Raw genomic sequence first — 20,987 nt, 5'->3', positions numbered from 1 at the left:
GTTGAGTGTCATGTTCTGGAAGTTCATCCAGTTCTGCCACATAGAAAGGCAATGTGAGGCGATGGCACAGGGGACTGCAATAAACAAGGTGCAAGATTTTTGCTGACAGCTTGTTTCTTTCATTGGTAATCATCCAGGGGGGAGTGGGATTTTCACTTCTTTAAAAATTCTACTATTTCTTGTATGGAAACATAACCAAGAAAGAAAAAGGAAAACATTTCAAAACACATTATTTTGAGTCACAAAATATTTGTTCCATTTTGAATTTTAAAAGCATATATTTTTAAAAATTAAAAACAAATGTAGAAAAAATTTGAATTTTTTCCTTCTAAAAATACCTCCTTGGGATATTTTGACAGAATCAAAAATATATGTCGTTCTAGAATCAGCCTGTAGCAAAGGACCTGACTAACTCCAAAAGTTTGGTTGTATTAAAGTCATACTTCTTGAATGCCTAGAACTTCATAAGGATTTTACCCAGATTTCTAAGAAAGCTACTATGGGATTTAATAAATCATGATCAAAAAGCTTTTCTCATAGCTTTGAAATGAAAAAGGAATGGAAAAAAATCATTTTGTATTAAAACCAATTTTATCCTAACAGTTTGCACAGAGTAGCTGTTAGCTGCCTCCAAAAACAAAAAAGCACCAAAAAAAACCAAACCCAACTATAATATTATCCTAAATATAACATTCTTCAAAGTTTTTGAAAGAGAATATTGACACACTGCTGATCTTTTTCTCCCCACCCTTATTTAGTGAACTAATCTAATCTTCCACAATAAAATTTGAAGGATTGCAGTTTATGATCAAGCGTGCTGTTTACAGACCATGTTTCTGTCGTTGCCATGTGCTGAAGGGCAGCGTTCAGAGGTCAGCCCCAGTCAGCTGCTGCCCTGTGAAAAAAAACCATCCAGCACGGTGCTGAGCTGCTTCTTCATGCACACCAGAGCCCCATTGCCAGCACAGTGGACCCACAGTGGACACAATGTGGTCCAGGAATGAACACTGGCTCAACTGACAGGTATGTATTTTTGGCCTTAACTCTTGTTTAATGGTGCATTATCACAGGAGAACTGTGCATAAATGGGTGTCTGTTGACAGGAAAATAAAGAGGATATTTGCCTTCAACTTTCAATCAGTGACAACTGATGTAAATAACAAAAGCTAAGGAAATGCAAAAATACCCTGTCGTTATACATATTTTAGTTTAGGGACCAAACATAAATGTAGTGATGTGTAAAAAACCTCAGTCCAGCTGAGATCTAAGCATTCTCTAAACAACCTTAGCTGATGGTCAGTGCAGTACTGAAGTGTTCTGAAGAGGAAACCTGTTACTTAAAAAATATTCAAGAAGGTCTCAGGAGGATGACACCCAATGAGGCCAGAAGGTTTAACAGGAACTGTAAGCAGCTGTTAAAGGCACAAGGATATGAATCTTTTTGTTTTGCTTTATAATAAATATGGCTGGTTGAAAAACATCCTGAAGAGTCAGCCACCCACATTCTTCATCCAAAGAATCAAAGATTCCCAGCTCAAAGGCTATGAGATATAATTACAGTAAGAAGAGGTTTGGGAAAGCTGAAAAGTCACCATAGCAACCTCCAGGCAAAAATCTTCACATATCCAAAGTAAAGCAAAATTCCTTTTTATCTGAATGGCCACAGTGAGTTTAAAAATGTTCTGTGTTCATGGCCATTTTCTGCTTCTGTTCAGGTCATTGTGCTTCTTATTCAGAGAGCTTTTTTTTTTTTTTTTTTTTTTTTTTTTTTTTTTTTTTTTCTGCTCTGAGTCCTGAGTGTTCTCTTCTAAAGCCTCCTAGGATAGTTTTGATCAGAAATGGATGTGGGATGCTGGTTATGAGACCGGGCTTTGCCTGTGACTTAGTGTTAAAGAGGAGGTGTCCCCACTTGGGTTTTCTGGACACCTTGCAATAATCTCTAGCAAAATTAATAAACAAATTGAGTAGAATAATTAAAAACATTAAACTTAAAACAAAACAAAACAGGAAACAGAAAGAAGAAGAAGGAGGAAGTGGAGAAAGGGGACAGTAAGGCCTTCTCAATAATTGCTCTGGGGTTACAGGAAGAACTCCTTCCATACCATGATACTATAATGCTGGTTTAACAGGTACAGAAAAAGGATGACTTCTAAAGCACCCATCCTTGAACAGTCCTGCTCTGTCCTATGCTTGAAGAATGGCTTTCTATGCAAGAGTTTATGTAAATACTTGAAACAAATACACTTGCAATGTGGATTTGAAGAGGCAAGAGGTTCATGCCTAGTAATTTCAGTGATTATGCTCTGCCCACAAAAGAAACAGAGCAAAACTTCCCACTGAGGCTGGTGGATAAAGGTGTGTGGGTGCTCTGTAGCAGCTGCTGACCATGAGCAGGTCTGTGCTGCTGCTCAGGGAGAAGGCAGGGCAGAAGGGGAGTCCCTGGGCCATGGGGCAGTTTGGCTAAGTGGTGCTGTAGTGGTCTTTAGAGGAGAAACTTCCAGTCTGGGGCGTTTATACAAGGGTAGACAAGAGGAGGAGACAGATTTGACAAGAAAAGGGTGAAGACAGAGGACTGTATTGTTTAGGAGAGTGGAAGAGAAGGACAATTCCATCCTGTTTAGAGACTACAGCGTCTAGAAGAGCAGGATGAACTGCAGCATTAAGCAACCTTGGGAGCTTCAGGCTTTCTCCGGTTCCTCTTTTCTCCCTACTCAGATCCATTTAGGGAGCTGAACTGCTGGGAGCCACTGCCAAAACATTTAAGATCACACACGCTGCTGCAGGAGACAGGGGCAAACCCTTCAGGGTCCTGTGCAAACCATTTCCTTCCTTCAGAGCTAACTCCCTGAACTCAAGACAACCTCAAGGTAGCTGAAGTGACAGCCATGTGGGACTGTCCTTTCCTGGTGCCTCTCACTCCTCACTTTCAACACGCTAAATCTTTCTCAGTGGCAAGCAGCAGTTAAGTTGATCTTTACATGACAGTGTTACCCACTACAAACAGATGGAGAACTGTTGTAGGAAACTGAAACTAATGCCCTTTACTGCAGTCACTTTTGAATGAGGAACAAGGGAAACATTTCAGCTGTTCCTTTCTAATTTGTGTTTTATAATGCTACATGTTCTGGACTTTGCTCTGGACAAAACTTAATACAACCTGTGATGTATCACATATTGGAACCATGGTGATTTGTTTCTTAAATGTTATTGCAAAAAGGAGAAGGTTGGGAGGAGAGATTTGTTGTCACAGCAGGTTTTCCAGTACCTAAGAAATGAAGTTTCAGCATGGAAATCATTTTCTTTTCATTGTCTGACCCACTGAAAACATCACAACATCCCACCTGATTTTCTATTCATGTTTCTCTTTATCTATGTTTTGGCATCTGCCAGAAGAAGCAGTGTGGAGGACTTGGTAAAAATCTACCTTAATTTCTGTGCTACGCAGGGAGGTGAGTGTTTGAGCAGCACCTTTTTAAAGACTATGATGTTTTTAGGAGAAAGAATGAATCACCTGAAATATGTAAGAACTTCTGTTTAGTTACCACAGGCTGGGAGCATAATGATTTATTTCTTAAATGTTATTGCAAAAGTCGCTGTCACAGCACTAAATGGAAAGCTGGAAAAAATTTCCTAATTTTCTGTAAATGTTGTAAAGTGCAGCTTTAAAAGGAAACTCAGAGAGTGGTTATTAATTCTCTCTCTCCTTTTTTTTTTTTTTTCCTTTTTTTTTTTTTTTAAATAATTTTCTAATGTTTATCATGCATTTCTGGACACAGAGGAACAATTTCCATTTTGTCAGTGGTCAGACTGTAGTAACCCTTAGCGGAAAGCCCCAGGCAAGGGTTGCATTTGATGTTAAGCCAGGTGACTTCTCTGGGTGGAGCTTGGCCAATTTAGACAATCTGAGAACCAAGTCCTTCTCTTACAGACAGTTTTTATATATATGAGTTGAAGATTTAATCCTAATGTAGTCCTAAACCAGTATAAGCCCTGGCATTTGACCCCAGTGAAGTAAGTAGAGAAAGCATACCACCACGGGGGAGCATGCAGGATGCCAGCACTATATCTGGGATGCTCAGGAATCTAGGCTGCTTGTCCATTTGCTTTCTCTGGTTTAACTACAATTGTCTTTGACTTCAGTCAAACTGAAGTACAAAACAGGACAAACTTCTTCCAGATTAGAGAAGTATCTTTTCATTTTGCTTTAAGAGTTCAGTGTATGTTTATATCCTTGAACAAGCCTTTCCCCAATTACCAGTGTGTTCCCAGGGTTTAATTAATTTGATGAAAGTTTTTTTGTAGACAAAGACCAACAGTGAGAAAGAACAGTTTGTCTGACTGTGCTGTCTGCGTGCAGCCTTGCATCCTGCTTCTCTTCATGCCTCTTGCCCTGGCTGCTCCCCCTGGTCCCCCATCCCACCAGAATTTGTGGCACAGAGCTGTGGGTGAGCACTTCAGGCTTTACTTTGCTGGTAGGATTTTCTCTTCATGTTGTCCCAACACTTGTAGGATCTTCATCAATTCAGACATTGACTCCTTTGTCAGAGCAGATTGAAACCAGCTAGCAGGTTTGCAGAGTTGTTATGGTTGGACAAAACATGCAATGACAGCGTGATCGCCTAGACCTCATCTCTTTTAGAAAATAGCAGAAACCAGAGGGCTACATAGCTGTGACCCTCACAGGGATTACTGATCTAGTGACTCTGCTCAGTCACAGGGAGTGAGGCCTTCCTGGCTCACTTGCTGCAAATGCCATTTCAGTGACCTGCAGAAAGCAGACTGAATTTCTCAGCCAAGCACGTGGTGAGTGTGTAAGTGTTAACATCTTTCTTTCAGAACATGCCTAAATAATGAAGATGTTCATGTGTAGACCTGGACGGCCCCCTTCTGACAAGGCTTTTTGCATCTTGATGGTAGCTGCTGGATTTTTCCTTCTTGCAGGTAATTCCCCTAGGGATTAGCCATAGAGATGGTGCTGTCAGCTGCCCATTGCTGCTGGCAGAGGCTCACGGAATGCCCCACAGCCCAGAAAGTGTGTGCTGTTCCCTTGGTTTGTCCAAACACAGTATATATATATATAAGACTGTTTTTGTTTCTTGTTCTGCCCCAGTGCAAGAGTTATTCTTTCCTTGGACCTCTCACTGCTAGCTCCAGCTGGGGCTGGGGTCCTTGCCTATTATGCATCCCGAAGTATATGCTGGCCTGCAGACTTACAGGTCTAGGCATGATACAATACCTTCTTCTGGTTCAGTTTGGGCCACAGATGAGTCAGTGCAAATGAGAAAATATGAAAAGGAGTGAAATGTCAAGTTTCTGTTGCATCACAAGAGTTGTTTATCTTTGGAGGTAAAAAGCCTTTAAGTTTTGTCATTATTCACCTGTTTCTTTCCTGGGTGTCTTCCAGCATTTCTTTTCTCTTTCCTTTCTTTCTTTCTTTCTTTCTTTCTTTCTTTCTTTCTTTCTTTCTTTCTTTCTTTCTTTCTTTCTTTCTTTCTTTCTTTCTTTCTATCTATCTATCTTTCTTTCTTTTTTTCTGTCTGTCTGTCTGTCTGTCTGTCTGTCTGTCTCGTTTTACTTTGATCACTGTAAAATATGAACTGTGAATTTATTAGCTTCATGGTGTTCTGGGAAAAACATGAAGCTACAGGCAGAACCAAATTCCCCTGTAATAATTTAGGTGCTGAGTCAACCACCGTAAGCTGTGTTTCACACATTCAACACCCTAGGCGCTCAGTCAACCATGGTAAGCTGTGTTTCACACATTCAGCACCCTCTCACTCCACCATAGATCTCCAAAGACCAATAATTAGTTTTTTTTTATTATTATTTTTATTTTTATTTTTATTTCCTTCTTTACTTTTTCTTGAGAATAATGCAGAACACAGAGATAATCTGTGTTTATAAAATGCATCCTGTTGCACTGGGGTCACTTCCAGCACACAGTGCAGTTGGGGAAAAAATTAGCTGTTTCCAGATAGAGCCTCCATAATAAAAAGACTGAATTAGTGTTTAGATCTTGCCAAATGTACCCACTTTCTCTCAGCTTTGGCTAGAGGCTCCTAATATGTCTGCTGTAAGACAGTGGAAGGGCTGACCCCTGAAATGCCTATCTGTCAGCCTGTCTCTGGTAGAGTACAATGGTACTCTGGTCAGTTGTGGGATGGGTGCCAGCTCTGCCAGTTGTACATCCCATAATGATTCCCTTCTCTTGGGCCAACCCATGATGCCTGGCTTCTTATTCTTTTGATGCCTGATCTCAAATGGCTGTTTTATGGCCGTTACAACTACTGCTCTGCTACTCTGCAGAGCTGCATTACTGCAGGTGCAGTGGGGTCGCATGCAGACAAGTTTCTCTCTGTGGCTGGTGTTACTCAGGGAGGTTCTGGCCTTTGTCAGCAAAACCTTTATGTTGTAAAGATATAATTAGATCATTAAAAATAAGCGAGAAAAAAGCTGTCCAGACCAACTTTCTAGAGACTGAGAAGGACCGTTCCAATTATTTTTATTATTAGCAGAAGCCCTAACCTAAAGACTAAAGGTCAGGGGTCTGATATGTCACTTGGGAGCCAAACATGCAAACAGGTCTTTTCCCAGAGCATGTTGGACCAATACCTTTACATTGAACACCCATGCATATGTTGACTATGTGGACCTGAATTCTATATTTGGTAAGTCTTGAAGGCCTCAGCATTTCCTTTGGAGAATTAAACTCATCTTGTCTTTACTGGTAGTGTGAGTGGTCTCAAAATTAAATTTCAAAAACAGCAGAAACCAGAAATAGAATAAACTTTTAATTTTCTCTTTTTGTTTAATTGACTTTCAGGGAAGTACCTGCAGCTTTTTCTTTGAAAGTGACACTTCATTTTCCTTTCCTAATGCTTTTTCTTCTTACAGAAACACGTTCTCTGCGTGATGAAAGACTGGATTTACTGGGAAGGAATAAGTACGCGTCTCTGATCAACTACAGCATTCCTGAGCTATGTCAGTTCACTGTGTGCATTGATCTAAACCGGACTGCTAACACAAGCTCTTGGGCAGCATTTTCCTATGATACTAGCAGCACAGTCACTGACATAAATGACTTAGAGCTTGGTCTCTCTGGAGAAAACAAGCAGTTGAGAGTATATCTTTTTGGCACCAGTCGAAACATTGGTGTTGATTTAGCCCTTTGCACATGGTATAGCATGTGCTTCTTATGGGACAACAGAAAACAACTGCTGGAGGTCTACTGTAATGGTAATCTCATACATAATGAAACCATAGACAGCACTGAGTGCCTGAAACCCAATGGAAGCCTGGTGCTGGGTCAACTGTATAAAAGAAAGGATGGATTTACTGTACGAGAAAGCAACAGCTTCATTGGCAGCTTGTACTACTTCCAAATGTGGGACACTGTGATGCATCAGGAAAAGTTACTGGACTGTGCTGAGGGCAATATTGTCAGCTGGAAGGAAGAGTACTGGGACTTCCCCATCCATCCAATTGCTGACCAGCGCCTGCGCTGTGGTGAGTCTCTGCAATATTTTCTTTCCTTGGGGCTTGTGTATTGCTGGGGATCGTGCAATTCAGAGAGTGGGAAACCCTCCACTGCTCAGGACTTAAGCAGGGATTGTCTTATATCCTGAGTTACTGCTGTAGGCCTGAGACCACGAGTGCTCAGTCCTCGCATATATGGCTTTCCCCACTCACACCACACAGGCTCTTCTTGAGGCAGATATAGAGGGTGTGGATGGGGAAAAGCTGGCAGAGCCTGACTCTGCTACCAGAATCCCTTGGAGGATGCTGGTAGGTGGCATGATTTAAATGAACCTTCTTGTGGTTTGTTGTTCTGCTGGGGTCCCAACCTGCTACTCAGCTGCCCTGGCACTGAGTGATGTAGGTTGGACTCAGAAACTTTCTTCCAATATGTTTAATGGTCTTAAACTACAGCCATTAGTTAGATGATAGCAATCACTTTTCCACAAGACTTCTGTCTGTTCTCTGCCCTAGATGGACATTGCTCTATTGAAAAACACTCTTAGTAGTGTTTGGTGTTATCTCACCATTCAGTCCTGATTTCTGTATGTACTAAACAACATTTAAATTACACAATATTGAACCAGAGGTCTGAGACTGACTGCTTGACTGACTCATTTACATAAAGATTATGACTGACTAATTTACATAAAGCTAATGACATGCCGTGATATTTAGGGGCTCAACAATAAAAGTATATGCATCTTTACTAGTCCTCTGCAAGACGGCGGTTTCACAGGGAGTACAGAGGCAGAGTCAGAAGTAATTGCTCAGTTTTGGTGCACAGTTGAGAATCTGAGAAGCCTCCCACCGGACAGTGTTTCTCTGTCAAGTGCAGCACTTGCAGACTTCACCTCAGATCCCTGTGCACTTTTGCATCTCCTGCTCCAGGTTACATCAAACTGGGTCCCAAAGAAATGAGTAGAACAGGAAACAAACAACTGCTTCTGAAACATTTGTTCAGAGGGATTTCCCCCACCTCTCATTACACACCCCTTTGCTCTGCAGCAAAGAAAAGAGGCACAAATAACAACTGCTGTAAATCACAACCTTCCCATCTGTCTCTTGGCTCCTCGCCCCATTGCCTTTATCCAGGCGGTCCTGTTTCTGCACTGCCTGTTGCCTGAGCTATTTCCTCACTCGTGTCACTGACTGGGGGGCCATGAGGGAGAAGGAAGGCTCAGTCCATTTCCCTTTTCCAATTAACACCATTGTTGCCTTTGCCCTTGGGTCCATTTGCACTGTGAGAAAGGTTTGTGCCTGATTTGGCAAGGAGCTGTGAGAGGCTTAGTCATGTTTGCTGATGAAAACTTCCAGAAGTGTAGCACCTAAAATCCAAGGCTCCCCTCAGTGTTCCTGGACTTTGATCATTCAAAACAGTAACTTGGATGAATTTGAGCAGATTTTTAGTGAGACAAAGGACATTGGAGAGGGGCTTTCAGTGGACGAAGCATTGTTTTCTTCTAAAGTGCTCCCAAGAACCAGGTGATTTCCTCCAGTTAGGATTCTCCAATGCAGCCTGAATGGGACATTCCGTCTGGAAAATGTTGGTCCAAATGTTCAAAGGTTATCAGCAAGAGGAAAGCTAAAAGGCACTGAGGCTAGTCTTACCTATGGTGCCATGTGTCTCTGGGTAGGTGTTTCACATGGGGACAAGGGCTGCTGGAATCTGGCTTTTTCCCCAGGAGCAATAACTTAGATGACTATCGTAAAGTCCCAGTTGTTAAGATGTTCATAACATTCAGTCGTGTATGAGAATCTGTCTTGTGTCAGCTCTTGGCAAGACCTTTGCTTCCACTATAAATCTACTGCTCACTTTAATTAACTGAAATTCATGAGCTAGCTCTTGCACAGAAACAAACTGGCGATATAATAAACTGAGATACCAGTGAGTGGTACAAACAGTCCTGTGTGATAAAGTACATACCAAGATTTCAGTCTTACAGGGGAAGCTGCACTTGGGTCTAGTTTGTCCATATGGGACCATAACTACTGAGTCTCTGCCAGAACATCTGAAGTACACGTGTACAAAATAGTTGTGCCAGTGTTGCTTTGTGATGAAATGTCATGGTGAAGTGCCATTTCAGTACTAAGGACACAACTCAAATTGTTATGCCCTATGACAATTACTAGCTGCAAAGTTTTTTTTTCTCATATTTATATACCCTGTTTATACCTGGGAATTGCTTTAGTTGTCAGGGCTTGATTCAACTTAACAATAGACAGTTCATGCAGTTGTGCTGGGAAGTTGTGCAGCCTGCCCTGTTTTGGAAATCCTACATTAATTTTGGAAAGACAAGGCACATTTAGGTAAAATGAGTGAAACTGTTCATACAAATATAGAAGGAAACAGCCTTGAAAGGGTGTGTTGACTTTTTATAAGTGATATAATTTTCATAGCAATTGCATTGGCTTTACATGGTACAAGGAGTAAAGTTATTTTCTGCTCCACCCCCCCCCCCCTTTTTTTTTTTCTTTTTTTCCCAGAGTTCTTGAAGATGATCCTTTACTTTTCCAGCTCAGCTGGGCCTTTGCTAAAAGCATAGAAGGAGCAGTGTGTATTCTCATCCTCTGACTCAGTCTTCATCTTTTCCTCCCCCTACCTCACCCACACACTGATTTCTAATTTTCTTCTTAATTTTAAATAATCAGGGAGAGGAATTTATATACAATGTATGAAAATTACTGCTAGTAATACAAATGTATATTTATTATAGTTCGCTTATACATTCATCTAATTTTTACTGCTTCTTCTACTGGAAATGAAGCATATTTTCAGGATACCAAATAAACTATTTATTACATTATCAAATAAAAATCCAGAACTTGGACTTCAAAATGGTGGTGGTACAGTATTTTTCTAGCTTTAGATCTCATCTGTCATCACTTCTTAGCCTTTGGTTCGTGAAGGGAATTACATGCATGTTAATTAAAGCAAATGAAGTTACAGGATGCAGGTGGCTAGTCCCACACCTGCCTGCTGGTAATGATCCTTGACATGTGAGAATAAACAGATTTATTTTTTTTTTTCTTCAGGTGATAATGAGAAAGAGAGAAAGAAAGAATTTTAAATCTGTGAAGTTGTAATTATGTTTCATTTGTTAGGAGATGAAAACTGCTTTGTGAGTCCTGATTAAAATGGGTTTGGCTTTTGTTTGGCCCTTTCTGTATTTATTATTCTTTTTCCCAGCAGATTTTTTCTGATTCATCTTGACTGACACCGGGTGATATCATACATCAACCAATGGTTTCTGAAATGGTTTCTGAAAACAGAACAGAGCCTGCAATCACAAAGCTCTATGCAGGCTCCTGCCTGGAAAGAATCTACAGCACTGTGATAGTCAGGAGGATAAGCTGAACCTCAGGTTTACAAACAGTTTGGCTTATGACTTGATAAATCATAGCCTAATATCATGTCTGTATTCCTATAAGGAAAGAAAAAAGATTTTTTTTCCAATGATAGGGCATGTCTGGACAGCACTACCCCTTCTGCATTCTCATCACACTTCCCATCTGTCAGGAATTCTTATAGCAAGACACTCATTTTCTTCCACTGTTTCTGACAGCTTGAATTCAGGGATGAATTATTTGTAGTGTTGTACTGGGGCTCAGGGAGCCCACATCTGCAGCTTCACGTCACAGGAAGGCATACAGGTTTCCACTAGAAGTTTAAACCCTGGGATTAAAGTCACATGGGATGCATGGGTCCCAGGCTCTCCGCGGCACCATAGGTCGGGTACCTGCTGTTTTACTCTGTGCTCTCACAGGAGTGGGTGCTGTGAGAATGGGGAGGGGTTGGTGTGCATGGGTGCTGGAGGATAAAGCACAGGTTTCCAGTTTCAGGTCCTTGTGTTTTATTTAAAGAATAGTTTTCTGTTGCCATTTTTTTTTTTTTAAACTGGTTTCTTGTTTTCTGCATATTCATATGTATGCAAACAGTGTTAGTGGATATCAGTAGGAGGTCTGTATATTGAATATCTAGGTCTGTCTTGCAGCTCAGTGATTCAAGCTTGCAGATCTTTTCCAAACCAAGAATCAGCAGATAGCCATTATGTCAGGTTAGGTGTCTGACTGACTGCAAGCTACTGATTTGAAATGGCAATGTGACAGCTTGGTCCTGGAGTTACTTGCGTTTTGCTGGAAGAGTGAAGCAGATGAGTAAACTAATTCTCCTATTTCCAGTGGGTTAAGGACCATGGGAGAAGATAGCTTGTGTATTGTGCCTGTTCAGTAAGGTGTTTTGGCTTCAGCTGTCTTTTCAATTTCACAAAATAATTTGAGCTATTTAGGATAAAAACAGTAGACTATTACTTCAAGCTCTTAACAGCCTCTGTTTCTGTTATTGTCCATGGATGTGTTGCTCTTGATTTAAATAGGTCAGAGATGGGCTGTTATTGTTTTAAGCAGGGGTGATTCTTACCTTGAACTCCAGTGGAGAAAACAATGTTTGATGAAGCATAGCCTTATCCTACTTATTTCCAAGCACTCCTTATTCATACATATTTGGCTTTGTATTCATATGTTAAGTTTATTTCTCTTAGTCAGAACTAGATTGTCAAGTCTCTGACAGTCATGTGAGTGAAGAAAAAACACAAATCACCAGCATAGCAAGGAAACTATCTCTAGAGCAAAATGTTGTGATCATGCTTTTCTTTCATCACCGAGGCCTGTAATGTTATACGGTGATTCGGTTCATTGCAATTTTCTGTAGTACGTGTGAGCAAGCATCACCCATTTTGTCCCTGTCTGTCTGATGATGTGGCAGATTGCATGTGAAATGCAAAAATCCTATCTGGTTTGACAAGGTGATTCACTTCAAGGAAAATTAGCTAAGAACAAATTCTCAGAATTCTGTACTTTGAAAATATACAGGCAGGATGGCTGGCATTTATAATGGAATCCTTATGCCAGGTTATCATTAAATAAAAGTCCATGAATGTCTATGAATTGTTTGTTTCAATTTCATTACTTTATGTTAACCCTTTAGCATTCTGTGTTTGACACATGGCTTTTCCTGAAGGATGGCACAGACTATTCAAACAAGAAGGGAACAGAGAGAGAGCTGCTCTTCAGCATAAGCAGTAGAGAAATTAAAAATAAAACAAAACAAAAAACATGCACAGATGTATTTCCCCCCCCCCTTTGCCTTTACTCTGTAGAGGTCTGCAGAACAACAACAGTTCTTTGTGACAATGGCCTTTGCCCAAGGACTGTCTCCCTCGTATGAACTATGTTAATTCTTGCACTTTGTGCCACTGTGGATTCTTAGGCCTTTCAATATTTTTTTCAGCTGCCTCAGGTGAAGCATCATCAACCATGGCTCCTACGTTGCCACTGTTATCTCCGACCAATAGTGCCAATGTTACCATTGCATGTAAGTACTTTCCTAAACAAGACTGTTTTAAATGCTGACCTGGTCATTACTGACACTGGCTGGCACCATACACATGACAGTGTAAGACTTGGTCTCATGTTTAAGATATTGCTGCTTGGCAAGGTGTTGTATGTCAGCATATCTTGCTATCTCCTCTTATGCATTCTTAGTACATGGTATAAGCAAAGCTAGTGCACCCACAAGTATTAAAATCAGCTCAGCTGAAGTGCTTTTGCTGGTTAAATTGTGATAACTTGGCCATGACTTTGGGCTCTTAGAGTCCTTACATTTCTAGCAATGCAGTAGTAATCTAGACTTAGACTCTTGGAGGGTAGAATTTCCTAACGAGTCTTCATGACTTTGGGAATGGGAAACCATGGATAAAAACCTTTTAGCCATGGCTAAAGGGAGGGATGAGGAGACAGTGCAGGTATCCTTCTGTGCAAATTATAGGATGCATCTCACTTCTGTTCTCTTATTACAGTCAGCTTCTATAATGTTGACATGAACTTTTCTCTTTTCTACAAAACTGAGAGAGCTCCCGATTACTATGATGCAAGGAAGCTTATAGAAAACTGGGTGAGTAGCTTTCTTTTCTTATTCTCTTTTATTTCTAGAAAGTATCAGTTGATGAGGACAGCTGGTACAGAATGCAAACTTATGGAACAACACAAAAATAAGTATCCATGTAACAATATTGTGGCGTTTCATAATCATGTTATCCAATGCATTTTTAACAGGATAAAATTAAATTCAGAAAGAAGGGAAATGTGTTGACATTTTGCAAATATTTTTAGCCCTTTTCATGGAAATTTAGAATTTTGATGACAATTTAAATTTACAAGCAGGTTTAGATAAAGCATTGATAAATCAAGTTAATAAAAAATTTATCATTTTCTTTCCAGTTTAATATCATATTCACTGGAGGAGAATTTGTTGTGACAAACTTTAAAGTCAGGTAAGCCTCTCGCTGTATAGTGGTGTCACATTGACACTATGTCCTTTGAGAGAAATAGCAGCCATATTCCAAATACCCATTTAACATATGACCAGTCCTGTGACAATGGTGTAGATCAGTCCCCCAGATCTATATAACTGTGATCATTTGGAGCACCTGCATTTTGTTTATAGGGCTCACTTCACCTGAAAATATATATCCTGCCTAATGCAAGGCAAGTATCTGCTGCCAAACTAAGAACTCATCTTTGGCCATATAAACTGGCTCATGATGAAGATGAAGCTTTGCTGCCTCTGTGGTATGTGAGCAATGAGTCACATGGGCTCGTTTATCTTGTGTGCCATCATGGCAATTCAAAGAGTGTAGAAATTGGTATTTGTGGGAGATAGAAAGGAGGGCAGAGTGCTGGTATCTGCAGAATTCGCATTACTACTGCTGAACCCCTGTTTCAGCGATGGCATGTGAGCACAAGGGAAGTTGAGGGTCACATCCAGTCATAGAGCAAGGGTCACAGACCCATATGGGCTGTCCAGGTTGGATAAGTAGGTGCACACTGGTTCTTATCATGGCAGGGTCTAATGAAAGTATATTACAGTTCCAAAACCCTGCTCAGAAACAATGGCATTTTGCCCAAGACTCCAATTATGTACCTTTCAAACCAATTCATCTGTATTTATAGCCAAACTATGAGCAACTAAGAGGGAAAGTTAGTAACTGTTAGATGCATAAAAGTGTCACGTGTGTAGTCTTTGAGTTTTATAATTTTATGCATAGTTGTCTTCCTACTTTCTTCTCTGATGTCTGCTATTACTGCTTGCTTTACAAATGACAACAATACAATAACATATGGTACTATTTATGTGAGGTGAATCTGAGTCTGAAAACTGTAGGAAAAGAAATAACCAATGAAATAAAGGCCAGCTAAAGACAGGGTTACCTCTGGATCTTCATCCCCCATATAGAAGTGATGTTGCTTAAGTATCTCCAAGGAATTAACAGAAAAAAATATTTGTAAAGTGTGAGGAAGAGTTAAATGTAAAGAAATAGGAAACATGACACAATCAATTCGTACACTGATACAGGCTTTTATTATTGAATAATTGACCTTTCAAGGTAAGATGTTGTAGGCAGATGGAATAGGCTTAGAATACTTTCAAAGATACTTCAGAGAGCAGATCTTGAACTGGATCCCTCCTGTCTCTGCTGTGCAGGACAGGACTAGTTGCACCATGTCAGAGATGCCAAGGTCTGGTGGCATGGGGAGCAGGATGGGAGTTGTAATCCCACTGTTGTGCATCCCGTTCTGGAAGAGGAAGAGGTTTCTGTCTGAGTGCATATCTGTTACAGCATTTGTTCTTGGAGATTTATGCAGATACATCTGTGCTGAATTCAAGATGAATTCTCTGCTGCAAGGTCTGTCTCATTGTGGTCACAAGATATTTTTAGGTGGTAGCATAATGGAACATGTTATATCCATATGCTTAATATCAAATAATTATTTTATTCTGGTTTGCTTGCAGGGCTAATTCTCCACAAAGCAGTGTCTATAAGATGACCCAAGTATGTAACTTGTTATTTTCTAATATTAAATTTTACTTTCTCATATTTTTTTACAGAGGATATAGTAGTTGCATGGGCTAAATGCTGATACTACTGTGTTACACAGAAAGTATTAAATATAATGTATCCCAAGTAAGTAATTGGGCTGGAGAATCACGGTGTCTCAATAAATATTGAAATGTTCTTCATAAGACCAAGGAAGGCAGGATGTGTTCAGCATTATTTTCAAGCAGTCTACCTTGGAATAGCCTTCTGATGAGCAAGCTTACCGAGCACTGCAAGATATAGATCTACTCTGCTCTCTGTATGAATTAACATCCATGCACTGTGATGTTCTGTTTTGTTTTGATGTACCTCCAGAAGTACTGTGAAATGAAGGCTACTGTAGATAATCAGGTTCTAATATAATTTAAACCAATAAGCCTTTATTTTAATGAACACATGGAGATTCTACTGTTGATTCTAACCAACTTCTAACTTTTTGTGTCCTATGAAAACTGAAGATGAAGGTAACGCAGATGTCACAAAGGTAAGACACGTGGTTATGAACTGGATTTTCATAGTTCATACTGATTTAATAAGAATATTCTGCCTCCTGCTATGAGCCTACTCACAAACATAGTGAGGAAACATTATGCCCCTTCCTGGCTATTTTAGTTTCAGGGCAAGTGGGCACCTGTAGCTGTCTAAAACAGAAAAACACACGTGGAGTCAGATTCACAGTAATGCTTGACTTGGGGAAATGTATTTGAGCATCCAAGGTTTCCCTCTCATACCCCATATCTGGGAAGTCTTGAATTGATTCCATGACAAGCTGGGAGGTTTGTGCTGCGCTATGAGAGTTGGCTGTGAGCAGTGTCCTTCACTGAGGCCAGAACAGCGAGTGGAAGACTGCATTGCTGGGCAGTGCCCAAGAAGTCTGCCAGGATGAATCCTGCACCTCTTCTGGAGGAGATCCTAATTGCCTTCTGACCTCAGGCCAGGAGAGCAGAGGGAACTGAGTTCCCATCACCTTCAAAGGGTTGTAAACGGTTACACCAAAGGCCATGCTGAGTGGGGAACAACAGGAGTGAGTTGGAAACACTTGAAACATCCCAGTCCTAAGAAAGTCTCATAGGTTAGCCCTCAGTTACCTTAAAGGTCTAATGAGGTAATCCACCCACAATTGAGAGCTTGCAACTTGTTTGTTCTTTCTGCCATGTCTGAAGCCACTCAAAAGAGAGAGACAGTTTTTCCAAACCTGCTTGAACCAGCAAACATACTTGGCCATTTCACAGATTCACAGATTCACAGAATTTCTAGGTTGGAAGAGACCTCAAGATCATCGAGTCCAACCTCTAACCTAACACTAACAGTCCCCACTAAACCATATCCCTAATTTGAGGAGAAAAAGCTGGAAACCAATGGAGAAACTGACAACAGTTAGTTAAACCTCTTCTTTTCAGGGAGCCTTGGAGTCTGCCACTTCTGTTTGGACACAGGGGTACTAAAGTACCTCGTTGTTTTATGACTAGCTCACTCTGAACATTAAAACATGGTTGAAAAATGCTTACTTGTCACAGAGATTTTCCTTTGTCAAGATAACATGATTAGGAAACCTTTTGAGGTATTTACCTTGAAACTATAAATAGATTCTTGTACTTGCATTCCTGGTAATTAGTACTTTGTAAAGCATTTCAAGTGATAAGGTACTAATGTACATAAGAAGTGGCATTTGGTGACATTTGCTGGAGGTTAGCACTTATGTTGAACAAAATACATCAATTACTCAATTCCATGAAATTTTCTGTGTTACTATTTAATTTTGCAGCCAGTAAAATTATAAGGTATAACTGTGAAAATTACTAATATGGTAGCTTTGTTTATTTTGTGTTATACTTCTAGCTATGTCTGTAAGGCCATAATAAAGACCACATCACTTGAAACACAAGAAGTGCTGATTCTCAAGATAAAGCTGTTATTGAACGACACTTACGAAGATGGACTGTTATCATTATATGTGAAACCTGAAGATGTGGCTGTCAGACCAATAGGTAATGCTTCGTTAAAACCTCGTGGAAATCATATGCTTTGTAACTCTAACTGCAAGTATTTTATCAAACTGAAACTTTGTGGAGATGTTAGGGCTAGAAAACATCCTTGCAAGTATCCAAACTGACCTTATCTGATACACAAGATTTAGAATGCAATGCCATGACAAAAAGATCAAAAACTTTGTTTCTAGACAAATGGAGGTAGGCTACCCCATGATTCCTGGTACTGAGGCAGGTGTGAGCACCTTTGCAATGAAGGGAAGGGCAGACTGATATGGCTGTACATCTGGGAGTCCCTGCTCATAGGCAGTGTCCCAGGTTCTGGCTATTGGGGGAGACGTGAGATGAACACTGAAACCAAACCCTCTGCAGACACTCTCTTAATGCTAATGCTTATTGGATCGAGCCTCAAATTGTAAGTAATCTCTTTGGTTTGGTTACAATCTTTATCAGTCCATACAATACAGAAATAAGGCAGAGATAAGAGATAACAGACTGTACCTGAAATTCAAAAACATATTTTGTACCAAAGACTTAGAAAAGGTCAAGCATAAAACTGCACGCCTGAAGGAAAAGACATTGATGGGATAATGAGAGGCAGTGTGAAAGTAGCTTCAGATAGATTAGCGAATACTGCAGGATGTACTGTCATTAAATTACCATTTATGATGTTGGGAAGGTAGCACTTCACCTGATAACTGACCTTGTCAAACAAAAAAGAAAAAGACCTCAGAAGGACGGGCAACATATTTAGGCAAAATGTTTTATTTCAGCCAGTAAACTTGTTAAAATAATCCCAGCCTACAAAAGAAGTAAAAATTACAGCTCAGTCTCAGAAGGAGTGGAAGTCCAAAACTGGACAGCTGGTCCCTGGGTGCCAAGGAATTCTTTTTGACTACTAAATCTTATTTAAAGAGCTTTTTGTATTTCTTCCTCAGTACTAATGGACTGTCCAGAGAGCTTTTCACAGACAAAATACAAGGGTAGTTATTACTGGCCACTAACAAGTCCAGCTACCAAAGCTGAGGTCAACTGCAGCAAAAACCCTCTGGAGTCAGCTCAAAGGAGTTGGTGAGTGACGAGATCATCTCATTTTGGTTCCTGCATGGCAAACAGGAGGGAGTGCAAGGCTTCCCGTGTTGAGAGTCCAGATGGTCATCTGTAATGGCACATGACAGTGCCATGCCAAGGAAAATGGAAAGTATACAGGGCCAGTCCAGTGTAGGATCCAGGAAAAGAGAGTATTGCATAATTTCCATCACCTGCAGCAAGTGCAAGCCAGCATAGTAGGAAGCTGACTTTCTGCTTTAGCAGGGAGAGGAAACAGATGCACTGTAGCATTTGTGCTTACATTCATGGCACGTTGCCCTCCAATGGCAGTATGTCACTATCTCTAGGTTCATTTCAAATTGCTCTGGCATTTGGGCTCTGCTCCTACTATGCTAAATGACTGCTAAGTCAGGTCTCACTTGCAAGTCACTTTTCAAAACTGGGCCAATTAATTACATTTTTAGCTATTTAAATATGGGGAACATCAAAAAATACATATTTTTTCATGTAACTTAATGTGCAGTGTCTTCATGTTTCAGTGGAATTAACATTGATCTTGAGCAAGCTTTTTGGGAAAAACCCAATATGACTGAATGTAGATTACTGGAGGAACTTCCAAATAATATTTTAGATCTTCACAATATCACCATAACAGACGGTAAGCCACCAGATACTTCAGTGACACTGAATCAAAGTAGAACGCTTATATTTAGATAATGTGTATGTTGGACATCTGAAAAACTGAAGCTATAAGGTTGTGTTATGTGCAACCTACACACTTGGTCATCTTAAAATGTTTTTAATGTAAATGAATTTCGCATTTACTTCAAAATTCTCTAACTATTACTCTGAAGACTAGTCTCAAACCCTACATTTAGATTTAGAACTAAGTAACGAGAATAATATGACAGGTTTTGCCTGTCTATACTTTCCCTGTTACCATGTCAAAAGAGTTCACGTTCTGTAGATCGCGTGCAAGTTAACACAAATTAGCACATGGAATTTGAAAGTGTACGTGCTAATTCAAGGTGACCATTACCACCCAGTTATATCTCTTTTTAAAACTATACCAAACCATGCAAGCTGTTTGAATGGTGTACAAAACCAATACCATAGTTCATCCACCTATGCAGCAGTGGCATCAATAAATAGATCGTTGAAAGATATCTGCAGTTGCATAGTCTCTCTGATTCCCAGGGTGTAAAGCTCCCTTTCTATGAAAAAATTATAGAAGAATGATGATATAATGAATGACAAATAGTTATTTTTCAAACTATACCATTCATAATTTGCTTTTGCTGCTTTACCAGTTAAGCAGTATTTGGGTTGAGGTAGAGTCTTGTTTAATTTTGAGCTCACAAATGCTTGTAAATGTGATCAAAGCTAAAACTAAATAGTATTTACAGATAATCTTTATTATCTAAAAGCAGGTGATAATATTCTTATGAAAACTGCATTGTTTTCCCCCTTTAAAATATAACCTGAGACATCCAGATTTTGCTTTGAAGTTTTTGCCAGTTTCATGTGGAGGACATATTGGCATATTTTGGGGTCATAATTTCGTAATAGACCAGAAGCATTATGACCATATGGAAACAGAGGAAAAGCACACTCTGCCCTGCTGCTTTAACATGGAGACTTGTAGCTACATAGCTAGAAGTATGGCTGTGCTGCATAAATCATGTGTGTTTATCTGTGTTTCCTTTTCCTTTTTTTTTTTTTTCAGAGAATGCACAAGATGTTATACAGCATATTTTAGATCTCTTGCTGGATGCAACACTGGATATGAAAGAATTAGAAATCATTGCAAATAAAATTTCTGATGTTGTGAATTTAGAAGATATAAGTGTGACACTTGCAGAGGATATATTGACTATATTGAACTATATTTTACTTCAAGAGATGGAAGATCAGAACATTAGAAAAATGACCAATATGTAAGTAATATCACTTCACAGAAGTAGCTTCCCAATCTAAAATGGAAACATGGGGAAATTCATGCTTTTTGTCTGTTAAACAATTACCACAAGAGTTAGCATTTTTCCAATAATCGGATCTTAGACATTTTTGTGATTTTTAGGGGTAGAAATTGTTTTCTGTGTTGTTCAAGGTGCTTTTACCAGAATCAGTTCTGTAGAAGTCCTCATCACAGAGTTGTTGTACATGAGTATCTCATGCTGGAGGCAGATCAGGGAAACTGAGTAGCTACCACCTCATCTCAGAGGTGGTCTTTACAGCTCAGCATGGGGACACTTATGACACAGCGTGGATGATTCTATGATAACTCATTTGCTTGCAGTCAACTGACCCTGTGCCAAACAAAATGCCATCTATCCTGAGTTGGTTCCATCCTGCTCTAGTGAGTGCTCTTTGTGATCATACACCAGAGCAGAGGTTTTTAGCTGATTGTCTCCTGACTGGGTATTGTAAAACTAAGATAATATGTCTTTTTTTTCTTTTTCTTTTTCTTTTTCTTTTTCTTTTTCTTTTTCTTTTT

The 20,987-nt window shown here is 39.9% G+C and overlaps 1 protein-coding gene across 2 annotated transcripts in view; it reads left to right on the top strand.

The window, feature by feature from the left end:
* Positions 1 to 858: 858 nt before the first annotated feature.
* Positions 859 to 20,987, top strand: part of ADGRG4 (adhesion G protein-coupled receptor G4) — a 34,352-nt gene continuing 14,223 nt past the window's right edge. For both annotated transcript variants that reach the window (XM_035326031.1, XM_035326030.1), the window contains exons 1-13: positions 859 to 1,023; positions 3,391 to 3,449; positions 4,837 to 4,941; positions 6,895 to 7,506; positions 12,806 to 12,889; positions 13,374 to 13,468; positions 13,795 to 13,847; positions 15,368 to 15,407; positions 15,917 to 15,936; positions 17,292 to 17,440; positions 18,379 to 18,511; positions 19,030 to 19,148; positions 20,217 to 20,427. In XM_035326031.1, coding sequence (XP_035181922.1) covers positions 4,851 to 4,941; positions 6,895 to 7,506; positions 12,806 to 12,889; positions 13,374 to 13,468; positions 13,795 to 13,847; positions 15,368 to 15,407; positions 15,917 to 15,936; positions 17,292 to 17,440; positions 18,379 to 18,511; positions 19,030 to 19,148; positions 20,217 to 20,427 — 1,607 coding nt within the window. In that variant the 5' untranslated portion in view covers positions 859 to 1,023; positions 3,391 to 3,449; positions 4,837 to 4,850. The remainder of the gene's footprint in view (positions 1,024 to 3,390; positions 3,450 to 4,836; positions 4,942 to 6,894; positions 7,507 to 12,805; positions 12,890 to 13,373; positions 13,469 to 13,794; positions 13,848 to 15,367; positions 15,408 to 15,916; positions 15,937 to 17,291; positions 17,441 to 18,378; positions 18,512 to 19,029; positions 19,149 to 20,216; positions 20,428 to 20,987) is intronic.

This window comes from Oxyura jamaicensis, chromosome 4, assembly GCF_011077185.1.
Source record: "Oxyura jamaicensis isolate SHBP4307 breed ruddy duck chromosome 4, BPBGC_Ojam_1.0, whole genome shotgun sequence".
NCBI classification, from domain to species: Eukaryota; Metazoa; Chordata; class Aves; order Anseriformes; family Anatidae; genus Oxyura; species Oxyura jamaicensis.
The sequence above is the reverse complement of the archived record's forward strand: the minus strand, read 5'-3'. Positions and strand labels throughout refer to the sequence as shown.